Source organism: Mytilus trossulus, chromosome 6 (assembly GCF_036588685.1).
Source record: "Mytilus trossulus isolate FHL-02 chromosome 6, PNRI_Mtr1.1.1.hap1, whole genome shotgun sequence".
Classification (NCBI taxonomy): domain Eukaryota; kingdom Metazoa; phylum Mollusca; class Bivalvia; order Mytilida; family Mytilidae; genus Mytilus; species Mytilus trossulus.
Genome location: NC_086378.1, coordinates 56,584,624 through 56,606,311, shown reverse-complemented (window position 1 = coordinate 56,606,311; position 21,688 = coordinate 56,584,624). Strand labels below are relative to the sequence as shown.

Genomic DNA, 21,688 nt, shown 5'->3' with positions numbered 1-21,688 from the left:
TAATTGGTGGTATGACACCTAAAGGGCATAATGCTATAGATTAGAATTAAATCATTTTCTGTTGCAATTAGTTTGAGGTTAAATCTTAGTTTGACTGGACTATTCCTATACTGAAGGTAGGTGGTTCTTTCAACCAATCAACTGAACTGACTGCCAATAGTGCTCAAAGAAGTTTACACACCAATCAACAAACAATTACAAGTTGCATTAAACGAATCATTGGATATAAAAGACAAAAGTCTTATTTTTCTTCTTAATGCTTCTTGACGTTTATTGTCGCTTTTTGTCGCTTCTTGTCCCTTAATTAAAGGACACGGAAAACTCACATGTCTTTTCCGAGTAGATCCGGTTTTATATCTGAAGGGAGAACACTCCTGTTAATTATCAACAAAAAAATAATGGCATGTGCAAACTGCAGCAAAACTTTATCTAGTATCTTTTTCAAGAGAATCTGTAAGTGTATATGTATTCAAAGGTTTTAAAGGACACTAAATTTTTTTAAAGTAAATATTTAGATTACATTTTTTAGCCACACCAGATCCCTTCAGTCGGTACTTTTTCAGACGTATATAATTTACCATGATTAGTTATTACGCAAGAAAACCGGCATGATTTTTTTCATTTCAAATCAAATCTTAAGTGTATAGGTGGCACGGTAGTATTTCCTGGCCATAAGGGATAATGATAGCCTTTTTAGAATTTTCACCACTTTCTAACACTGCAAAAAATTCTACATTCACAGTTAACTGAAGTACTTTCATTTTACCATTCCGAAATGAATTTGGATATGTACCATGACCGTTTACTTTTTTTGCTATCTTTAAAATCCTAAGGCCACTAGTACTTTTAGGTCTTTTATGGTGCAGTGAATGCAAAATTCTCAAAAATTCTCAAAAATTCATTGTCATCTGTATATAAAATTATTTCATATTTTTCTACACCTGATTCATCACTCAGTTTGGGAAAGTATGTTCATTTGATACTGTATTTTTTGTCCAATCACACTGTTTAGATACATTTACCTAAGTAGGGTACACAAAAGAGCAACCTAAATTCTGGAAAACAAATACTACCGTGCCACCTATAAATATCTCTTTATCTAATTTGTTATAAGCTATTCATGTTGTGTACACAAATTACATTTGAAATATGATCTCATGAAGTGGTTATAAATTATTTTGAGATTGCTTAAAATCCAAAGGCAAAGCCAATGGCAAATTATGCAGTTTCTGCGCAATTTCGCATGCAGCGAAAAGTAGTCAAATTTGCTTTCATACTCTACGGGTACCGGCATCCATATTTATAAAGAGATGTCATTGCATTGGGAATGAAAATTAAAAATATAAACAGAAACTATTGACAATTTGCAGATTTTGTGTATTCAGTGAAGACAGGAACATATATTGACAGGACTTCACACTCACATTCGCGCCCATTCACTCTCGCACCCTTCACATTCCCACCCAAAGTCTGTTCGCACCCTACATGTTGGCACACAAATTTCATTGGTTTCATGTTATACAATTTGGTTCAAGTTTTGGTACATTGTAAGTGTATTCCTATTTACATGATTTATAAATATTTTTTTTCATTGATTCTACATATAGTGACATTCAAATACCGGTTCTTTTATGTTTTGAAAAAAATGCCTTTAAAGCAAGTGCACTGCTCTACATAAATATTTTTTGTTCATTGTTTCTAAATAAAGTGAGATTCTGACAACTTTTTTTATGAGTTGATAAAATCTTAATCATGTTTTGTTAGTGTATTGGTTTTTCTGCTATAAATTAAAAAAATTAATACGAGATCAAAAGAGCTAAGCTGTTAACATGGTTAAATCAATTACCTTTCATGTTTTTGATTTAAAAGTTTCAAAGTTTTACTCATACCAAGCTTAATTTATACATGCAGTTTACATCAAAGCAAGTTAAATCCAAAATCATGATTTTTAAAAACTCAACAATATTACCAAATTTAACTGTTACAAATACCAATTAGCAGTAATCATATCGCAGATCAAATTTATTCGTTCATTGTGTAATCATACGTTTTTTGATTGAGTTAAGTCTGCCAATTGATATTTTATCGTATGTTTTTCTATGTTGTGATGTTATGCTATTGTTTCAGAAAAAGGGAGAAGGTTTGGATCCATTAAAACTTTTAATCCCGCTGCAAATGTTTGCACCTGTCCTAAGTCAGGAATCTGATGTACAGTAGTTGTCGTTTGTTTATGTAATATATACGTGTTTCTCGTTTCTCGTTTTGTTTATATAGATTAGACCGTTGGTTTCCCGTTTGAATGGTTTTACACTAGTAATTTTGGGGCCCTTTATAGCTTGTTGTTCGGTGTGAGCCAAGGCTCCGTGTTGAAGGCCGTACTTTAACCTATAATGGTTTACTTTTTAAATTGTTATTTGGATGGAGAGTTGTCTCATTGGCACTCACACCACATCTTCCTATATATGGACCATAATTTGGTATTCGGCCTTTGGTTTCTTTTTGTATCCTTTTTTATAAGTTCTAAAATTTAAACTTTTATTTAGTGGGTTGTGTTGGTGTTAGAATAGTATGAATGGAACAATTGAGTTTTTCGAGAAAAAATTAATACATTTTGATTCACCGTTTACGTGACATGAAACCAAACAGGAAACCAATCTTTATTTTCTTTAATTTGCACAATATAATTCAAAAGGCATAAATAAACACCATTACTAGTGTTACTTGCTTCATGTTAATATTTAAAATCTATTTTCAATGTTATATTAAAGTTTTTTTTAAACCTGACAGGAAACCATAAGAAACCGAAAGCATTTTTTTAGTTTTATTTTATTGCAAAATCTGCTTAAATTAATCTGAACAGTATACTTTTTCTTAAAATCCATCTTAAATGTAACAGTATTATAAAACTCCTAAATATGTGCTTGTTTTGAAAACAATTAGTACATTTTATAAAGAATTTTCCATATTTTCTCCATTGATACAGGATACCATAATCGTTGAATCATGATGTTTAAGCAAAAAAAATGTATTTATATTTGGTTTTGATTTTCCAGTTAATATATACAATTTATTCCAAATCATTGGCAATGTAACATTCTTTAAATCCAGTAAAGAAAAATCCTTTAACTTGGAATTAAAATCTTTAAAATAGACACAATGTGATACTTGTGACATGTACACCATCTACAGGGTTTCCACATTTTAACCTACTTTAGTGGGCTAAAATCAATAAAGTACTTCCTTTCAAGTCATGCATGCTAAAAGTTTACTTCTCCTTTAACAAATTTATTGCGTTTCTGATAAGTGTTTGCAGAACATGAATAAAAAATATTAATTAAAAACTGTGACAGGATTCCAACTTTGTACATTCCAAGTGTAACGGCATATTAACATGTATTTTTTATTAAATTATATTTATTCACCTAAAATATCCAGTAATATTTACTGCTGAAGTTAAATCAATCCAACGAGCATTGGTACAATGATAAGAGACGTAATTTCGATTGATTTTTCCAAGGACTCTTCACGTCATTATCGGGAAACGAAGTGTGTTCTAACGTCTGTCAAATATGAAATCGATTTTGTCAAGTCATTGGGCATTTATTTTCACACAGGATCGTATGTAACATTATGCACATAGGAAAAATAACAGACCACCGGCGCAATCTCTTTGACAATTGTATTTTCCTCTTTTAAACAAGACGAAACAAGTCTACAGATTATGTTTGCTAACATCCCGTTGGAAACAAAAACAATGTTTAGACCTAGTATTTCGTACATCCGGCCGTAATGGCGTGATCACATGCTAGTCACATGTTTCACGTATGACCGGAAATGGTTAGAACTTAAGGACAAAAACAATTTTAATAAATAATTGGACTTCTGTTTCGTGTGAAATGTAACGCATAACGGCAACGTAATTTTCTTACTTAATTATTACGAAGATCAAAACAAGAATGTAAATCATCTCGGATTTACCTGTTTGAACATCTCGCGAGAGTTCATATTTGCATATTGTTTTTAAGAATTCTATTACAACAAAGCAGATTACATCATCTAAAAATTGCGTTATGAAATCGGACGCAAAAATCACGCCACTGTTCTTACATCTGCTACATAAATACTTATAGTTCTCGGCATTTTCTTCTCACTATTCTTATTGGTCGATGTTCTTTGTTATTTGAAAGCAAAAGTTACGAATTTGCCGGTGACGATTATCTATAAATCAGTCAGCGTTATGCTCTTCGGAAGCAATAAATAACGCGAGAAACGACACAAAAATACGGTTGTAGAATCTTTGAAATTCGTATATTTTAATTTTTTTTCTAGGGAAGTGTAGCATACACTTGTATGTTGATAAAAATAATGGCATCTTTAGATGTAGTTGCAACTTTTCTTACAGTAATTCACATTTTATCACTTTTCTATAGTTATAGGAAACGGAGCCCAATAGCAAATTATGGTCCATATCTATAATAAACATTTAATAGTTCATTATCAAATTATAAAAAAAAAAAAATCTAAGAAAATAGAATTGGTATATATACATGTATACTACATGTATCTAATAATTCAACTGAAATTCGAATGAAAATTGGGCGCGAAAGTTTAGGGTGCGAATGGACTTTGCGGGCGAATGTGAACTGAACGAAAATTAATTGGGTGCGAACAGATGATACCCTTCACACTAGACCCTACCTACATTTGTAATTACAGTAAACTTTATCGTAAGGTCATAGTTAAAAAATAACAAAATGCTGAAATGAATGTGTAGAATACCAACTTAAATTTTCTTTATAATTTCTGACAATATCAACATAATGACATTCAAACTAAGTTATATGTGACTCAAGTGTAGCAAACTCGTTATCTGTCACAACACACCAAATGAAAGTTTTATCAACTTTGACTAGCAATACAGCCCTTTCATGGTCATTTGTCACATCAAATTTGTCATAATTGCATTTATTTCATCACAGAGAGATACAGAATGGGTAATTTAAAAGATTGCCCCAATAGTCCAATGACATTCCCAATTTCACAACCATTATAAAACACTTCACATCAAATGAATCACACTTACTGACAGTAACCGGTATATTGATAATTTTATATGATAAAATATATCTACTGTACAATAAAACTTGTATTTGTTGAATGTTTGGAACTATGTGGTTACTTTATTGTGCAGTTCAAATATCTTTATACAACTGTCAAAATTATGACGGGATGTATTTTGGTAAACAAATGTCTGGCATCCATCTGATTGGCTTTAAAAACATGAAACATGTCGCTCTGTGACTTGAAACAATATATTCAAATTTCATGAAGCTTAACTGGTTCTTATGATGATCAAACAATCTGTATACTTTTTTTGTAAAAATAAGATTAAAACTTTTTTTAGTTAAGGGACTGTCATGACTGTAACTAAAACAGAGGAGTGTTTATTTTTCATATGTCTCTTCTTATCTTAAAAACGATTTATGATTATTGCTGAAAATTTTATTCACACTTCTTAGTTACATGTATATTAATTTAAAGATCTGTAAACATTTTAGTGATAATTCAAAATTTATTTTAGAGTAATTTCAGAGTTTTCTTTTTAAAAAAAAGGGGGGGGGGGGGGTTCACATGTCGTTTGGTATCTCAAAAACTATTTGTGATTATTGCTTTAGACTTAACACACTTCTTATTCATATTAATCTTAAGATCTGTATACTTTTTGGTGATGATTCAAAATTTTATTTTAGAGTGTTTGTAAAAAAAAAAGGGGGGGTTTCACATGCTGTGCCATATCTCACACAAGATGGCGGGCCTATCGTGCCCTTGTGGCGCACCTGTTTATTCAATCAGATGGTACATCATATAAAACACACATACATGACATATTTAAGAAAAAATGTTCACATTTTCCCATGTCACATTTGCCATGTGTTTGCTATTGTACATGTATGTTTGTAAAATGAAAATAGATTGGCCTGCAGTTTCCTCAAAATATACACGTATGTTCAAACAGAAAGAGAATGTTATGCTGGTGTTGGTGTTAAATCTTTGAATATTGATTGGTTGAATTAAACTGGTCATTAGGATATGGGATCTGATAACAATTAATTTGAAATCATGTGATGAAATAAATTGATTATGTACAAAAAGGCTTGTTTTCAAAAGTTAACATTTCTTAATGAAACATATAGTCAAGTTGGTTTTATATTTAGAAATCTAACTTTATAATATTCGTTACAAAAGTCAAATTATAAATTGAAAAAATACCAGCAAAACATCTCTTTTTGTTTTTCAGGAATTTGTGTAACTAATTAACCATGGCTACAACAGATTTTGACATGTATGGTGGAGATTTAGAGGCGGGGTCAGTTCTAGAGAACATCAAGGACAGTCTCAAGTACAAGGATGCCCAAAGCTTGAAGATGTTTATTTTGGAGAGAAAACTTTCTGATGATACAATATTTTATGAATTAGCTGGAGAATTGGCTAAAAGTCTCACAGAAGAAAACTCTAAAAATGCGCCAATATTTTTTGAGGCATGTGAGAGATGCATGAATTACATTGTAAAACGTGGAAACCCAAAAGAGCTTATCATTGCACTTCTTGAACAAATGGATACATTTAAGGATGACGAGAAGTTTAAGGCTTTGTTAGGGTACATTCAGCAGACTTTAATAAAGTTGCCTTCAAAGAGAACACAATCTTTAGAAATTACCCTTGAAACTGTCCATGCTCATGTTATAGAATTGCCTACCCCTGCAGACCATCAGCTTGAAAAAGACGAGCGAAAGTTGTTAGAACTGGATAGAGATGTAAGGCGAATCACAGATGTTATTTTAGCATACTTAGAATTCCTTCAACCTTTTGTTAAAGAAGTATCTTTGAAGAATCCAGATGCTGATAGAGAGAAGGGTAAAAAACAGATCGGAATGTTGATGGAACGTCTGCTTGCTATGCTTGATCATCCTCTCATGTTCCTTGATCTTGTCTTTCATCACAAACAAATGGAAGATCAGGAAAAAACCTATGGGAGAGTCTGTGCTGAACAGTTAGTTGAACTCTTAACAGAACTCTGTCCAGATTTATTTAGAATATTGCAAAATGGACAGCTCCCAAAGAAAAAGAAGCCAGCTAAAAAATTTAAAGAACCTAGTAAAACAGAGGATGAATCTTCAGATGAAGATACTGGGCCTTTTGAAAATGTAGTTGAAGGAGAGTTAGTTTCAGAATACAGCTACGCATGTTTATCTTATCTTATTTTTAGAGAAGATTTGGCAGTGGATAGCATTCCATTTATTTACAGACATCCTCATATTCTACAGTCAAGCTTATATTACATTCTGTTATTGTTAAAAGCTGATCATTCATTGGTCAAATTCAAAGGAATTTATCTGCTACAAAGCCTCATGGGAAAAATACCAGTCACTACTCTGTCATTGAATGACCTTGACAATGATAAATATAAACAGGTTGTCAATGCTTTGATAGATATCATGATACAGAATCCTGTTAAAGAATTGCGCCAGGAATGTGTTCAGCTATATAAAACATTTATAAGCATGTTTTGCCTGCCTGCTCGATATAAGATTTATGAAATGGTACTTAACACTTGCCCACATGCTGGTATGATTGGCTACACCATTCAGTTACTGAAAGATCAGATTGATTCCGTATTAAAGAACGAATTAGATGACCGTACATTTTTTGGTGCAAATCTGTATAAATTATTAAAAATTGTTGCCGTTGTTGAAGAAGGTGCTACACAAGATATACTACAAATTTCTGACAGGGTTATTGCTTTGTTGAATTTTCTGCGTTATTTGTTATTACGAGATCCCCCAGCAGAAAATGTCACAAAAATATGGGATTTTATGGGTCAAATTGAGAAACACTTCTTTGAACCTCTAAGACTTGCCCTTGATTTATCTAAAGGTCATTATCAATTAGATTTACAAGACCTAAAAGACGGACAGAAGAAGGCCAAGGGTGGTAATGTAGATTTAGGTTTGACTGTAGGTGGAGTTGCAATGCCTCATGTTCCAGTCGGCCAGCAAGTACAAATTGTTGAGTCAGCTTTAAATACATTTGATGTTATAGACAGTATATTATGTAGAATAACTGAGATTACAGAAATGCAGAAGAAAACTACAAAATAGGTCGATCAATAGATTGAATTGTGACTTTTGCGATTGAAGAAGAAAATATCAAGCTTATTTCGACTCTGTCATAAACTGCCTTTAAATGAATATTAAATTAATATACTGCTAAAATTGCATTCAACTGTATTTTCCAAAAGAAGTTACAATATACACACAAATATACAGATGCATCACCCTAAAAAAAAAAACACTTTTAATGACTTTTAAATCAAGAATCAGATTGAATTTGTTGACTATTGAATTTTGCGCATGTATCATACACTTTTTATATACTGCTATTCATGCACCTTGTTAGTTTCTTTGGTACATGCAGTTCTTTCAAATGGAAATTTAAGCAAACAGCAACCAAATAATTTATTCCAGTAATTCAAATCAGATAAAAATATTGGTTTTTACCAAAATTATACTGGAAAAAACCCACTTCAATAACAAATTGTGCTTTTTATTTTATCAATTGTCTATTGCTTCAATTATGACAACACAATATATTTCAATAATGTAAACCACCTGATCATGATGATTTCCTGATAAAAACTGTAGCAATATCTGAAGATGAGATTTTTTTCTTCTTCTAAAAATGGGAGACAACTCTGGACATTTTAGTTGACACCTGTAGAAAGAGGAAACACAGCTTTAATTTTTTCCAACTTTAATACTTATATATAAAATATTTCTGTTCATGAAACATGTAGGTAATTGTTACATGTACTTCCTTCAACAATGAGCAAAACCTATACTTTGTAGTAAGCTACAAAAGGCTCTAGACACTCAATTCAGTAAAATAGAAAACACCACAACAAAAAGAGCAAACTAAAATTCAGTGGGAACAGGTCTGACTCATCACACTAGAACAAATCACAGAAAAAACACCTAAAAAAAAGACTGAAAACACAAGGGACTGAACTAAGAGTACTTACAGTAACTGAAATTATCATCATTTAGTACACATCCAATTGATTTAGTAATTTTTTTTATAAAAAAGTCCAAAAATATTTAAAGCATGAGCTTACATGTATGCAATGTCAAAATATATCTATCGACATGATACACAAATAGGACCAACATTGTTCATGATTGTGTAACCATGCATGTTTATACCCCCGCTTTAACCGCTTTAAAAAAGGGGGGGTATACTGTTTTACCTCTGTCTGTCAGTCCGTCAGTCTGTCAGTCCGTCCCATGAAACTTTCGTCACATTTTTCTCAGGAACTACACATCCACCCACCCTTTCTGTAATTTGGTATCAACATTTAAATATGTCAGCCATACCGTGTGATGCGTTTTCAGATTCATCACTTGACAACTTCCTGTTTACCGAACACTTGTATGATTTTACACATGATAGCCAAGTTGAAAATTTTCGTCACATTTTTCTCAGGAACTACAATACAAGGATTTCTGAAATTTGGTTTCAGGATTTATATAAGTCAGCTATACTGTGTCATGCACTTTCAGATTCATCACTTGACAACTTCCTGTTAACTGAACACTTGTATGATTTTACACATGATAGTCAAGTTGAAAATTTTCGTCACATTTTTCTCAGGAACTACAATACAAGGATTTCTGAAATTTGGTTTCAGGATTTATATAAGTCAGCTATACCGTGTGATGCGTTTTCAGATTGATCACTTGACAACTTCCTGTTTACCGAACACTTGTATGATTTTACACATGATAGCCAAGTTGAAAATTTTCGTCACATTTTTCTCAGGAACTACAATACAAGGATTTCTGAAATTTGGTTTCAGGATTTATATAAGTCAGCTATACTGTGTCATGCACTTTCAGATTCATCACTTGACAACTTCCTGTTAACTGAACACTTGTATGATTTTACACATGATAGTCAAGTTGAAAATTTTCGTCACATTTTTCTCAGGAACTACAATACAAGGATTTCTGAAATTTGGTTTCAGGATTTATATAAGTCAGCTATACCGTGTGATTCGTTTTCAGATTGATCACTTGACAACTTCCTGTTAACCGAACACTTGTATGATTTTACACATGATAGCCAAGTTGAAAATTTTCGTCACATTTTTCTCAGGAACTACAATACAAGGATTTCTGAAATTTGGTTTCAGGATTTATATAAGTCAGCTATACTGTGTCATGCGTTTTCAGATTGATCACTTGACAACTTCCTGTTTACCGAACACTTGTATGATTTTACACATGATAGCCAAGTTGAAAATTTTCGTCACATTTTTCTCAGGAACTACAATACAAGGATTTCTGAAATTTGGTTTCATGATTTATATAAGTCAGCTATACTGTGTGATGCGTTTTCAGATTCATCACTTGACAACTTCCTGTTTACCGAACACTTGCATATTTTTACACTGTTAATATTATCCACTTGCGGCGGGGGTATCATCAGTGAGCAGTAGCTCGCAGTTTCACTTGTTGGTAATGTTTTAATTTATCAAAACAAATTCGATGTTAGTAGTTTAGTGCTGATGAAGAAATCATTCAAAGATCTTACTGTAGTGTGAAATGTATAAATTTTTGAATAAGTTTAGTCAAAGGATAAATATATTTACAGGGAAACTATCAAAATAAATGGAGCAATATAAACACAGTAAAAATAAGGAAGTAATATTCCTTTGTACTGAGGTTTCTACACTACAGATACAACCAAACTTCCAAACCAAATCTTTGTAACCGAAAAAATTTGGTAAAAGTTTAAGGTTACTTGTGGTAATTTAGTAAACAGGTCCTTCCCAAATCTTACAACAGTTTCTGAAATCTAATGGAAAAGGTTTCTAGACTTATCTTTACTGCGATAGATCTCCTGCCATTTGTTTGTATAGGTTTCAGACATTATTTTCACCATATTATGTGTCTGTACCAAGAAAGGCTATATACTCTATTTGTTATTAATCATTATAAAAATGAGGAGATGTGATATGATTGCCATCGAAGCAACTATCCACCACAGTCCAAATGACGAGAACTACTAGGGTTTTGTTTGTCAATTTTTCGAAGGGCATTAGATGTTTAATGATGGTTTATGGTTATTGATGTCTGTTGTACTTAAGTATTTTTTGGTGATTCCTGTTTTCCCTCTTATGTACTATCTATATGTATGTAAAGGTATGGTATAAAAGTTAGATAAACAAGTTTTGGAAAAAGACACTTTTGTGTAAATAAGTTGTTTGAATACTGATCAATACTGTGACTACTGATAAACTTTTTGTGCCATCAGAATAACAACATGTAAGATTGCATTTGAAATTTGAAATTATAGCTAGAATTTTACAAATACTGTTAATTCATTTATTTACATGGTACCAACCTTTGTGGTTTGAAAAATTTTTGCATTTTAATGGATAATTTAATTTCATTGATCTCTCAAGCATGCACATACATGTACCCGTAAAGGGGGGTTTGGGGGGTTCGTCCAAACCCCCCTTGAAAACAAATAAGCACTGTTAAAGTCAATTTTCTGTTCGAATTGTGACTGTTAAAGTTGAGTTTGCAAGTCCAACGAACCCCCCCTTGGAAATTCCTTGCTACGGGGCCTGATGCATACATTCAAATAGATTTTTTTATATTGATGAACATTTAAATTTGTTGTAACACAAAATCCATGATTATTGGTATATAGATAAAAATAATGAAACCTGACGTAACATAGCAAATATCAAATATATGTAGAAGATAACTGTATTGTATTTAAACTCCGACAGCATCAATTGGTGATTTGTCATCATGGTCGCAAATTAAGTTTACTGGAGCTTGAATACAGTATTGTTATCTCCATTCTAATGAAATTTGGTAGAAAACAATGTTAACATTAAACATACATACAAAATTGAATTGATAAAATTTAGATTGGAAATGGTGAATATGTTAAAGAGACAACAACTTGATCAAAAAGTAAATAACAGCAGAGGGCTACCAATGGGTCTTCAACGCAGCAAGAAAATCCTGCTACCGAAGATTAATAGAATTGAGAATGGAAATTGGGAATGTGTCAAAGAGACTACAACCCATTTATAGAAAAAACAACCGCAGAAGGTCACCAACAGGTCTTCAATGTAGCGAGAAATTCCAGCACCCGGAGGCGTCCTTCAGCTGGCCCCTAAACATACATCTGAAATCTGTCTACGTCAGGTGCACTTTTCCATACATATTTTGAGCATCAAATGTGATTTGATGACATGAAAGTTAGTGACGATATTCAATCAAAATAAAAGTAACAAACAATGTTGCATTATATTTAATAATTGTATTTTGATATACAAATGTACTGTGGTTTCATTTATTTTCATGGGCACCAATTTTTGTAGACGAATGAAAATTAGCATGTTTGTGGACATTTAATTTCATGGTTTTGCCAAAGTCTTTATATAAGCTTTTAGAAAATTTGGCATTTGTTGAGCATTTAATTTTGGGGTTCACCTATACCCATTAAATCCATGATAATTGGTATCCAACGAATTATAATGAATCCACATGTAAAATGCAGGATATAACCATACCATTACAAAGAATAAAGTTAAGGATACTGATTTTTTTATTAAAGTATGGAAATGTTGTCAAGATTGGCAAGGCTGAAATTATAGGCATTACATAGTCTTGTAGACTGTACTTTGTCAAAGTTCGACCTACAATGGTTTACTTTTAACAAATTGTGACTTGGATGAAGAGTTGTCTCATTGGTACTCATACCGCATCATCTTGTATCTCTATAGATTATATATGTTATGAAGTTTAATTATAAAAAAGAAGATATGTGGTACAATTCCTATTGAGAGAACTATCCACTACAGTTAAAATAAAGAAGATATAAGCAATTTTAGTTCACCGCCATTGCCAACTTAAGATGGAAGTCAAAATTGAGGGTATACTTCCCTCACATACCCTGCTAAGTATTCTTTGAAATACAATGTTTCCATTTTAATAGGTAATAGCCGTTTAAATGCAGTGTTTTTGTAACAATGTACTTTTAGTTATATGATATCCATTACCTTGTGGGTGACTCCATTTGTCAGTGGTCTAACTATGGCAGGTGATTTTGACTCCATTCTCATAGATTGTCAGTTTCCTCTACCCTATAAAAAATTACCACCACTAAAAAGTCTTATTTGTGCATTTTTCTATATAAAGAATTGAAAAGATTCTGTGAATTATTAAAGCAAAATTTCCCAATTTATGTTAATTTTACCCTTTGATCACTGCTCTTCAACATTTTCAATCAAGATGTATTTTTTATTTAAGATATGGTAAGTACTTGCAAGTAGATGTTTTCTGAAAATTGTATGCATATAATAAAGCAATAATTTGAATAATGTATCATTTGTTTATAGTAAATGGACAAAATATTCGACTCACCCAGATTGTTTCTAGAAATTGTTCAACCTCAGATCAATCTAACTCAGAAACATCTACAGATGATACAGAATATGAAACAAAGGAGAGAATATTAAGGGCATCATTACCATTTGTATATCAACATGGATGGACTAACAAAGCAATTACTTCAGGTAAATTTGTGTTGCTAATATAAAAATAGAGAGATGTGGTATAATTCCCAATGTAACAAATAATAATTACTAGAGACCAAATGACAAGGATTAAAAAATCTATAGGGGACTGCACAGCCTTTAATAATGAGCAAAACCCATACCTTAAAGTAAGCTATAAAAGGCTCTAACATGACAAAAAATGAAATGTTTAAAAGAGAAAACCAATGGTCTGATTTCGGCTAAATTAAACAAACACAATTAGACTTACAAGCAAAACATTTTTTTTAACTTTTATTCAATCTGTTCAAAGCAAATATACATGTCGACTGACATGGAAAGCAGTAAAAAGGGTGTTGTAAGCTATGACTGTCATATTCTTCATGATAAACTTTTGAATCCACAAAGCTCAATGTATTAATTTTGTATTTTGTATTTTATTGCCATGTTGTTAAACATGAAGTTTTACGTAGTAATAAGCTACAATTTTCAAAGAGAATATACCAAAATAAAACACTATTCTTGAGTAATTTTCTATCAAATGTGAAAATGTTTCCCTCATCATTATGTTAAAAATAATACTTTTTTATTTTGTTTTAGGGGCTGAAAAAGAGGGTTTACCAGGTGTAGCCCATGGAATGTTCCCCAGAGGTGGAGCAGAATTAGTTTTCTTTTTCTATGGAGAATGTAATCAACAACTTGTCAAACAGATGAAAAAACAGACAGAAAATGTTGAAGAGTATGTATTCTGGTTAGAAACACAAGAGAATGATATATTTTATGGAATGTATACACACACCTTTCCTAACTTGAATCTAGCATGCTAGGTGTGTAATTCAACCACACCCTTTCTTAGTAATCTCGAATGAATCTTCACCCTCTATCAGTCAGTGTCCTACCAAGTGGGATGAAGCAATCAATAGCATGTACAAATATAATGACTGGTTTAGTCAGGTTACACCTATCCAGTTAACAATTCAATATGTTTAAAACATTTTAGATAATTTTTTTCATATGGCATTTCCTCCTTTTATAACTCTTAGAATATTTTGAATATGACAGTTTTTTATCCATTCGTTTGATGCGTTTGAACTTTTGATTTAGCCTTTTGATTTTGGACTTTCCTTTTTGAATTTTCCTCGGAGTTCAGTATTTTTGTGTTTTTACTTTTTTATATACTCTTAAAACTTTTGTTAGTCAATTCTTGTGTCTTAAAAACTTTTAAATGACGTCAAAAACAGCTTTCATTTTTATTTACAGAAAACCAAAGACAGGGGAGTTTATAAAGAATTCAGTAGAATCAAGGTTAAGAATGATTATACCATACATGGAGAAATGGCCACAGGTAGTGCATCAACAGAAGATTTTTTTTCTTCTAAACCCTAAACAGTAACAAAAGATTAAACACTAAACACAAAAAGAACTTAATAAATGTCAAATGGGCAAGCACATGTCAAGAAAAATGTACAATTCCACCAACATTTTTATGCCTTGTCTGTCGCAATGGGGGCATTAAGTTTACCTTTGTCCGTCTGTTGGTTCAAAAATTGGTTTCTGTTCTCTGAAAAATATTATAAAACTTATACGCAATGCTTATCAAGTTTGAATTTTAGTGGCATCACTTTTACCATTGTGGAGTTATGCCCCTTTACAAATAGAAAAATTGTTGAATTTTTGGTCCAATCTCTTACTTTAGTTTTCCTCAATAAAATATTATGATACTTATACACATTTCCACAAAACACCAATCCAGTTTGAATTTTGGTGGTGTCAGTTTACTGTTTTATAGTGATGCTCCTTTACAAAATGAACAATTGAGGAATTTTACGTTTCCATTATCCAATATTATATAGATATAGGAAGATGTGGTGTGAGTGCCAATGAGACAACTCTCCATCCAAATAACAATTTAAAAATTAAACCATTATAGGTTAAAGTACGGCCTTCAACACGGAGCCTTGGCTCACACCGAACAACAAGCTATAAAGGGCCCCAAAATTACTAGTGTAAAACCATTCAAACGGGAAAACCAACGGTCTAATCTATATAAACAAAACGAGAAACGAGAAACACGTATATATTACATAAACAAACGACAACTACTGTACATCAGATTCCTGACTTAGGACAGGTGATTAGTTTGCCTCAACCAAATGTTATGACTCTTATACAGAATTGCTTATTACCACAAATCATACATCAAGTTTGAATTTCGGTAGCGTCACTTTTACCATTTTAGAGTTTTGCCCCATTAAAAATGGAAAAATTTCTGATTTATTTCTGTTATAACTTTAGTTTGCCTCAACCAAATGTTATGAAACACATGCACAATGCTTATTACTCCAAAAGTCAGATCAAGTACAATTGTGGGTAGAATCATTTTTACAGTTCTAGAGTTATGTCCCTTTATAAAGTTATGTACAATAGAGTCATCATCTGTCCCAATTTATTTTTTATAACATGACATTCTTCAAACGCTTTTAGTACACATCCATGGTAAAATATGAATATATTGAATATAGTCAATATATTGTTTGGGCTGTTTTGATGTACTCCCAGCTGGTCATATGTTTTTTATGAATGAGCTACCCAACATCATAGAACTATGACGTCAGAATAAAAGCAACAAGGAAACATAATCAAACAATGCTAAAATGAAGTATAAGCCATTTTGTTTATACATATACATCATATAAGTAAAATAGCATTTAAATTCATCCAAAAATATAAAGGGCCAACCAGTGGTAAAATCCCTGTATATATTCAACCACCTATGAATTATTTCTTAATATTATTATTACATACTTTTAATAGATTCTGTAAATTCAGAAATTATTTCATGTTTTTATTATTGCGAAAAATGTGACATGATTGTAATCGCAAAAATTTAAACTCACATTCCAATGTTTTATATGAATAAAACAGGGTTTTTCTCAATATCGCAAAAATTAAGTCAAATTTTAGTCATAAATGACAAAATCGCAATAATAAATGCATGCAATAATTTCATTAATATACAATACTGGTTTTTTTTGTTTGCACAAATTACAACCCTCATAATATTTAACATAGTGTGCAGACTGAGCTATGAGCTTGCGGTACTGGTGATAGAGATATATTCATTATTCCATGAGGACCAGTTAAAAAACATACACACTTTTCATTAAAATGGTTTTGTATTTATGCATCTTATAATTTTCAGGCAATGGCAATACAGACAATGCCACAGAATGCTGTAGAGTCATGGACAAATCTAGGAAGATTAATGGATGACATATGGTTCTATGCTGGAGATCAATCTGTAGATGTAAGTTGAATGCAATCCATATACTGTATTAAAATGTTTTGGGAAGGTTGAAATGTGATTTTTATGTACATAAAACGATCCTGAAGTTTACCTTTCACAGTTTTTCTTGTCTGTGAATTCAATTTACTTGATAACCCAAATTCTGTCAGAGGATATCTTTTTGTGAATTTATTCTAATCATGAAATTATCAAAAATCATCCTGCCACTGAAATTTCCAGTAAACAGTAATCTCCTTTGTTGTAACAGTCTGTTTTAAAAGGAAAAGTGTGCTATCAGTAATTAGTCTATCACTACATTTATTTTGATTTTCAGTGTGAAACTAGTAGGGAGTGTGTACATGTATATTATGTCTTTTTTCATTTTTTTCGAGCCTGCAACTTTTGTTGCAGAAAGCTCGACATAGGGATAGTGATCCGGCAGCGGCAGCTACAGCGGCGGCGGCGTTAGCTAACTTCTTAAAAGCTTTATATTTTAGAAGCTGGAAGACCTGGATGCTTCATACTTTGTATATAGATGCCTCATGTTATGAAGTTTCCGTCAGTCACATGTCCAATGTCCTTGACCTCATTTTCATGGTTCAGTGACCACTTGAAAAAAAAGTTCAGATTTTTTGTAATGTTGAATTCTCTCTTATTATAAGTAATAGGATTATTATATTTGGTATGTGCGTACCTTGCAAGGTCCTCATACCCGTCAGACAGTTTTCACTTGACCTCAACCTCATTTCATGGATCAGTGAACAAGGTTAAGTTTTGGTGGTCAAGTCCATATCTCAGATACTATCAGCTATAGGGCTAGTATATTCGGCGTATGGAAGGACTGTAAAGGTGTACATGTCCAACTGGCAGGTGTCATCTGACCTTGACCTCATTTTCATGGTTCAGTGGTTATAGTTAAGTTTTTGTGTTTTGGTCTGTTTCTCTTATACTTTATGCAATAGGTCTAATATATTTGTTGTATGGAATGATTGTAAGGTGTATATGTCTAGCGGGCAGATGTCATTTGACCTTGACCTCATTTTCATGGTTCAGTGGTTATAGTTAAGTTTTTGAGTTTTGGTCTTTTTATCTAATATCATATGCTAAAGGTCAACTATATTTGGTGTATGGAAATATTTTATGATCTATATGTCAGTCCCGCACGTTTTATTTGACCATGACCTTTATTTCATGGTTCAATGCACAGTGTTAAGTTTTTTTGTTTTGGTCTATTTTTCTTTAACTATAAGTAATAATGTGTGGAAGCATTGTTAGCTGTACATGTCTGCCTGGCATGGTTCATCTGACCTTGACCTCATTTTCATGGTTCATTGGTCTTTTTTATCTATCTTGATTAATGTTAAGTTTATGTGACAGTTGTAATAAAGCTTTATACTTAGGACTATCAACATAATATCAATGATTAGTAAAGAAGGCGAGACATTTCAGTGTGTGCATTCTTGTAATTGATACTAAAGTACTTTGTGTCTAGTTGGTCTATTTTTAATTGGTACACAACTTTTAGGGACTAAGTCTAGTTAACGTGGAAGTTTAAATCAGTTTCAAGTGGGTCATAAATTGGATAATGATATATGTGTACACTGGAAAATGAAGTATAGAAATAACAGCTAACACATTGCTTTCACCCAATTATGCACAAAACACACTGATAATTTAGTTCAAGCATGAAAGCATGTAACCTGCTGCCGCGAACTAGCCCAAAAGTGGTGCTCAAAAGTGGCGGTAAAACACCAAAAATCAAAATCAAATGAAAGCTTGTAAAATAGATATTTAGAAAACATTGCATGAACATAACTCACCATCCTCTTAAAATGGTATACCCAGAGATAATTTTAGTTGACACATGTTTAATATGTACATTGTTTTTCAGTTTAACTGGTACACAAAGAGAGCAAGTCTAGCTGGTGTGTATAAGTCTACAGAAGTTTATATGCTACAAGATAAGTCAGAAAATTTCGACAATACATGGCAGTTTTTAGAAAGGAGACTTCAAGATCTAACTACTATTGGCAAAGTTACAAGGAATGTAAGTAAACTATATATGTGATCCATGGGCAGATTCAGACAGAAGCATGGAGGGTGTGTGTCCCCTAAAATCTGCCAACCTTGGGTTGTCCCTCAGTTTAATTAACAATATTTTAACACTTTTACCTAAATTTGTGCCCCCTAACCTAGAATACTCGAGACACCTATGTCATCTAATATATGAGGGTCTAGATGTGGGTTAAAGAACAGAATTATGGGAAAAAAAACAATGAATAGAAAAATGTGCAAAAAAAAAAAATAGAGAATATTTCCAGGTAAACAGTGACCCTAGGTTTGTGTGGATTTACAAAGTAACACCATTCAGTCACATTAGGTCTGTTGGTAGATGGCCATGTGCTCTGCATGTAATACAACATCTTTAATGCAAAGCAGAACATTAGATACTATGGGTTTAAGATAATTGACATGGTAGCTAGTACATGTACTTATGATCTTGTATTTATTCAAAGATAATTTGTTATATATATTTTTGATTTATTTCCAGGTGCAGCAATCAGGAACAGTGGCCACAGAAGGACTGTATGGACTTGGTATAATGGTCAGTATTTATTAGGGATGTCAACTCGCTGAAGATTTACTAATAAATTACTCTATCTATTAAGGTGGTACCCAACACTTTCACTAAAATTAATTTGGCTCGTTTAATTTTAATAAAATTTTGACAAAGTATTTACTTTGCCCTTTGACAAAAATATAAAAATTTCAAAAAATTTGAACCAACCAATTAATCAAAAGAATTACACTGGTTATATAGCAGATTGACAAACACTAATTTTAATCATTGAGAAGCTTAAGATTCCCTTAAAACACAACGTAATTAAAACGTTTAGCTGATTTTACAGAGTAGTGTTAGGTACCACCTTAACTATCTATGATGAGTTTATTTGCAACCACTTGGTAGATGCCACTGCTGGTGGAGATTTATTTCGTCGGGGTTATCACCAGCCCAGTAGTCATCACTTCTGTGTTGACTTGAGTTATCATTGATATGTTCATATCTATACATTAATTGTTAACTAAACTTTGAATTTTTCAAAACCTAAAGCTTGTCTACCTCAGGAATAGAATAGAATCAGTAAACACGTATGATGGTAGGTGATTCTTGTTGTCTTTTTTATTAAATATTCAATTCAGTTATGAAGATTTTATAGGTAAAATTTTATTGCCTGTTGGACAACTAATCACCAGCAAGCAAGGTGGATTCATCTGTTACTCTCAAAGCTGATTATTTGAAATATAGGGCCAAAAAACACTAATAATAATAGCCATTTTCATCTAAGGCCAACTTTGTCTGAGGGCATTGAAACCAGAATGTCTCAATAGTTAACAAAATTTATAATCAGATAATTTATATAAGGTTTGTTAAAACAGTCTTCACATCACAATTGCAAACACATGTGTAATTAACATTCAAAGGAGTAGGTCCGGTAAGGACCGATTTTGGCCTCAAATTTCAGTTTCATCTGACGAAAGATTTTGACCACTTTCTAAACACTTCAGTGTCTATTTCATATGATTCAATTAATTTATGTGAAAGATTTTAACTTATTTAGTCATAAAAATCAATCCGATTTAAGCTCAAATATGGAAATCTACCAATTATGCGAAAAAATGTCACTTTTCAGATGGTTTTGGTGAAAAACGAAAGTGGCCGCATCCGTGTTCATCCTCAATCTTTATATATGTTATGTATTATCATCAAATACAACTTCCATTTCAATATATGGATGAACACGAATGCGGCCACTTTCGTTTTACACGGAAACCGTCTAAAATTTAAGTAAAATGCTGGAATTGTTAAGATTTCAGTAATTTAGCATGACTTATTGGTGCTAGTACCCAATATATGTACATTGTATTGTCAAAAACAGCTCATATTTATGTAGCAGAACCATTATACTATCCAATAAATAACTACAAGTTTACATTTTAACAATTTTGTAAAACTGCTATATTTTGGGGCCGAAAAGGGGTCTTACTGGACCTACTCCTTTAACATATATTACTTTTATTTTTCAGGCTAAAAATATGTGTAGAATGAATTCCAGATAACCTTGACGACAAGATTATCAACAAAACATTGGAGAATTAAGTTGACTTATTTATATACATTTTAGCGTCTTTTTGATGAACCTGAAAAAGTAGATCTAACTTTTTGTGTTATTTTGGTGCAAAGTGTTTTATGTTTTATAAGATATGTTAATAATAAAAGGTCTTTCAGAGTATTTAAACATGTGTGCTGCTTTCTTTGTATGCCTTTTATGTTATTCTGGGAAAGATGTTTCTACTTGAAATTTCAGTGTGACAACATGGATTGATAACATGAATTAAGATCCAAATGAAGAAAAAATAATTCATAGCTATTGTATTCTTATTTCAATATGTATTACCAATGTTATTTCAACTGATTGGGCAGGGCTTACGTTTTAATTTGCATAAGGATAGTCTATTTGAAGATGGGTGTGATAAGGATGATTGTCATTTTAATTATAATTGATTTCTTATCACCTAGCAGTGTCACCAAACGAATTTACAATGACCATAACTGGACACTTCATTGATGAGTTTATCCAAAAACACCTATCAGTAGATGGACAGGTCAATGATGAGCGAAACCGTTTTAACTCCGCCCAATCAAGTGAAATAAATTAAGTTATAGTTATTCTTTACAATAGTCTCCAATACAACTGATTTTAAAA

At 32.1% G+C, this 21,688-nt stretch overlaps 1 protein-coding gene across 2 annotated transcripts; it reads left to right on the top strand.

Moving 5' to 3' along the window:
- The first annotated feature begins 345 nt into the window (after positions 1–345).
- Positions 346–21,220, top strand: LOC134721576 (ubiquinone biosynthesis protein COQ9, mitochondrial-like). 2 transcript variants are annotated; one of them, XM_063584674.1, is made up of 8 exons: positions 352–453; positions 13,481–13,657; positions 14,237–14,375; positions 14,897–14,981; positions 16,839–16,943; positions 18,814–18,969; positions 19,474–19,527; positions 21,009–21,220. In XM_063584674.1, exons 1-8 carry the CDS (start codon positions 399–401, stop codon positions 21,039–21,041), a joined length of 804 nt encoding a protein of 267 aa, XP_063440744.1. In that variant the 5' UTR covers positions 352–398; the 3' UTR covers positions 21,042–21,220. The 2 variants fall into 2 exon arrangements, with proteins under 2 accessions (XP_063440743.1, XP_063440744.1); XM_063584673.1 differs by lacking the exons at positions 13,481–13,657; positions 14,237–14,375; positions 14,897–14,981; ... (2 more) ...; positions 19,474–19,527; positions 21,009–21,220 and adding an exon at positions 6,299–8,713 and having other exon boundaries at positions 346–453.
- Positions 21,221–21,688: the final 468 nt, after the last annotated feature.

Excerpts from the sequence above, each read along its gene's own strand:
- LOC134721576 (XM_063584673.1), top strand. The coding sequence starts at position 6,321 with ATGGCTACAACAGATTTTGACATGTATGGTGGAGATTTAGAGGCGGGG.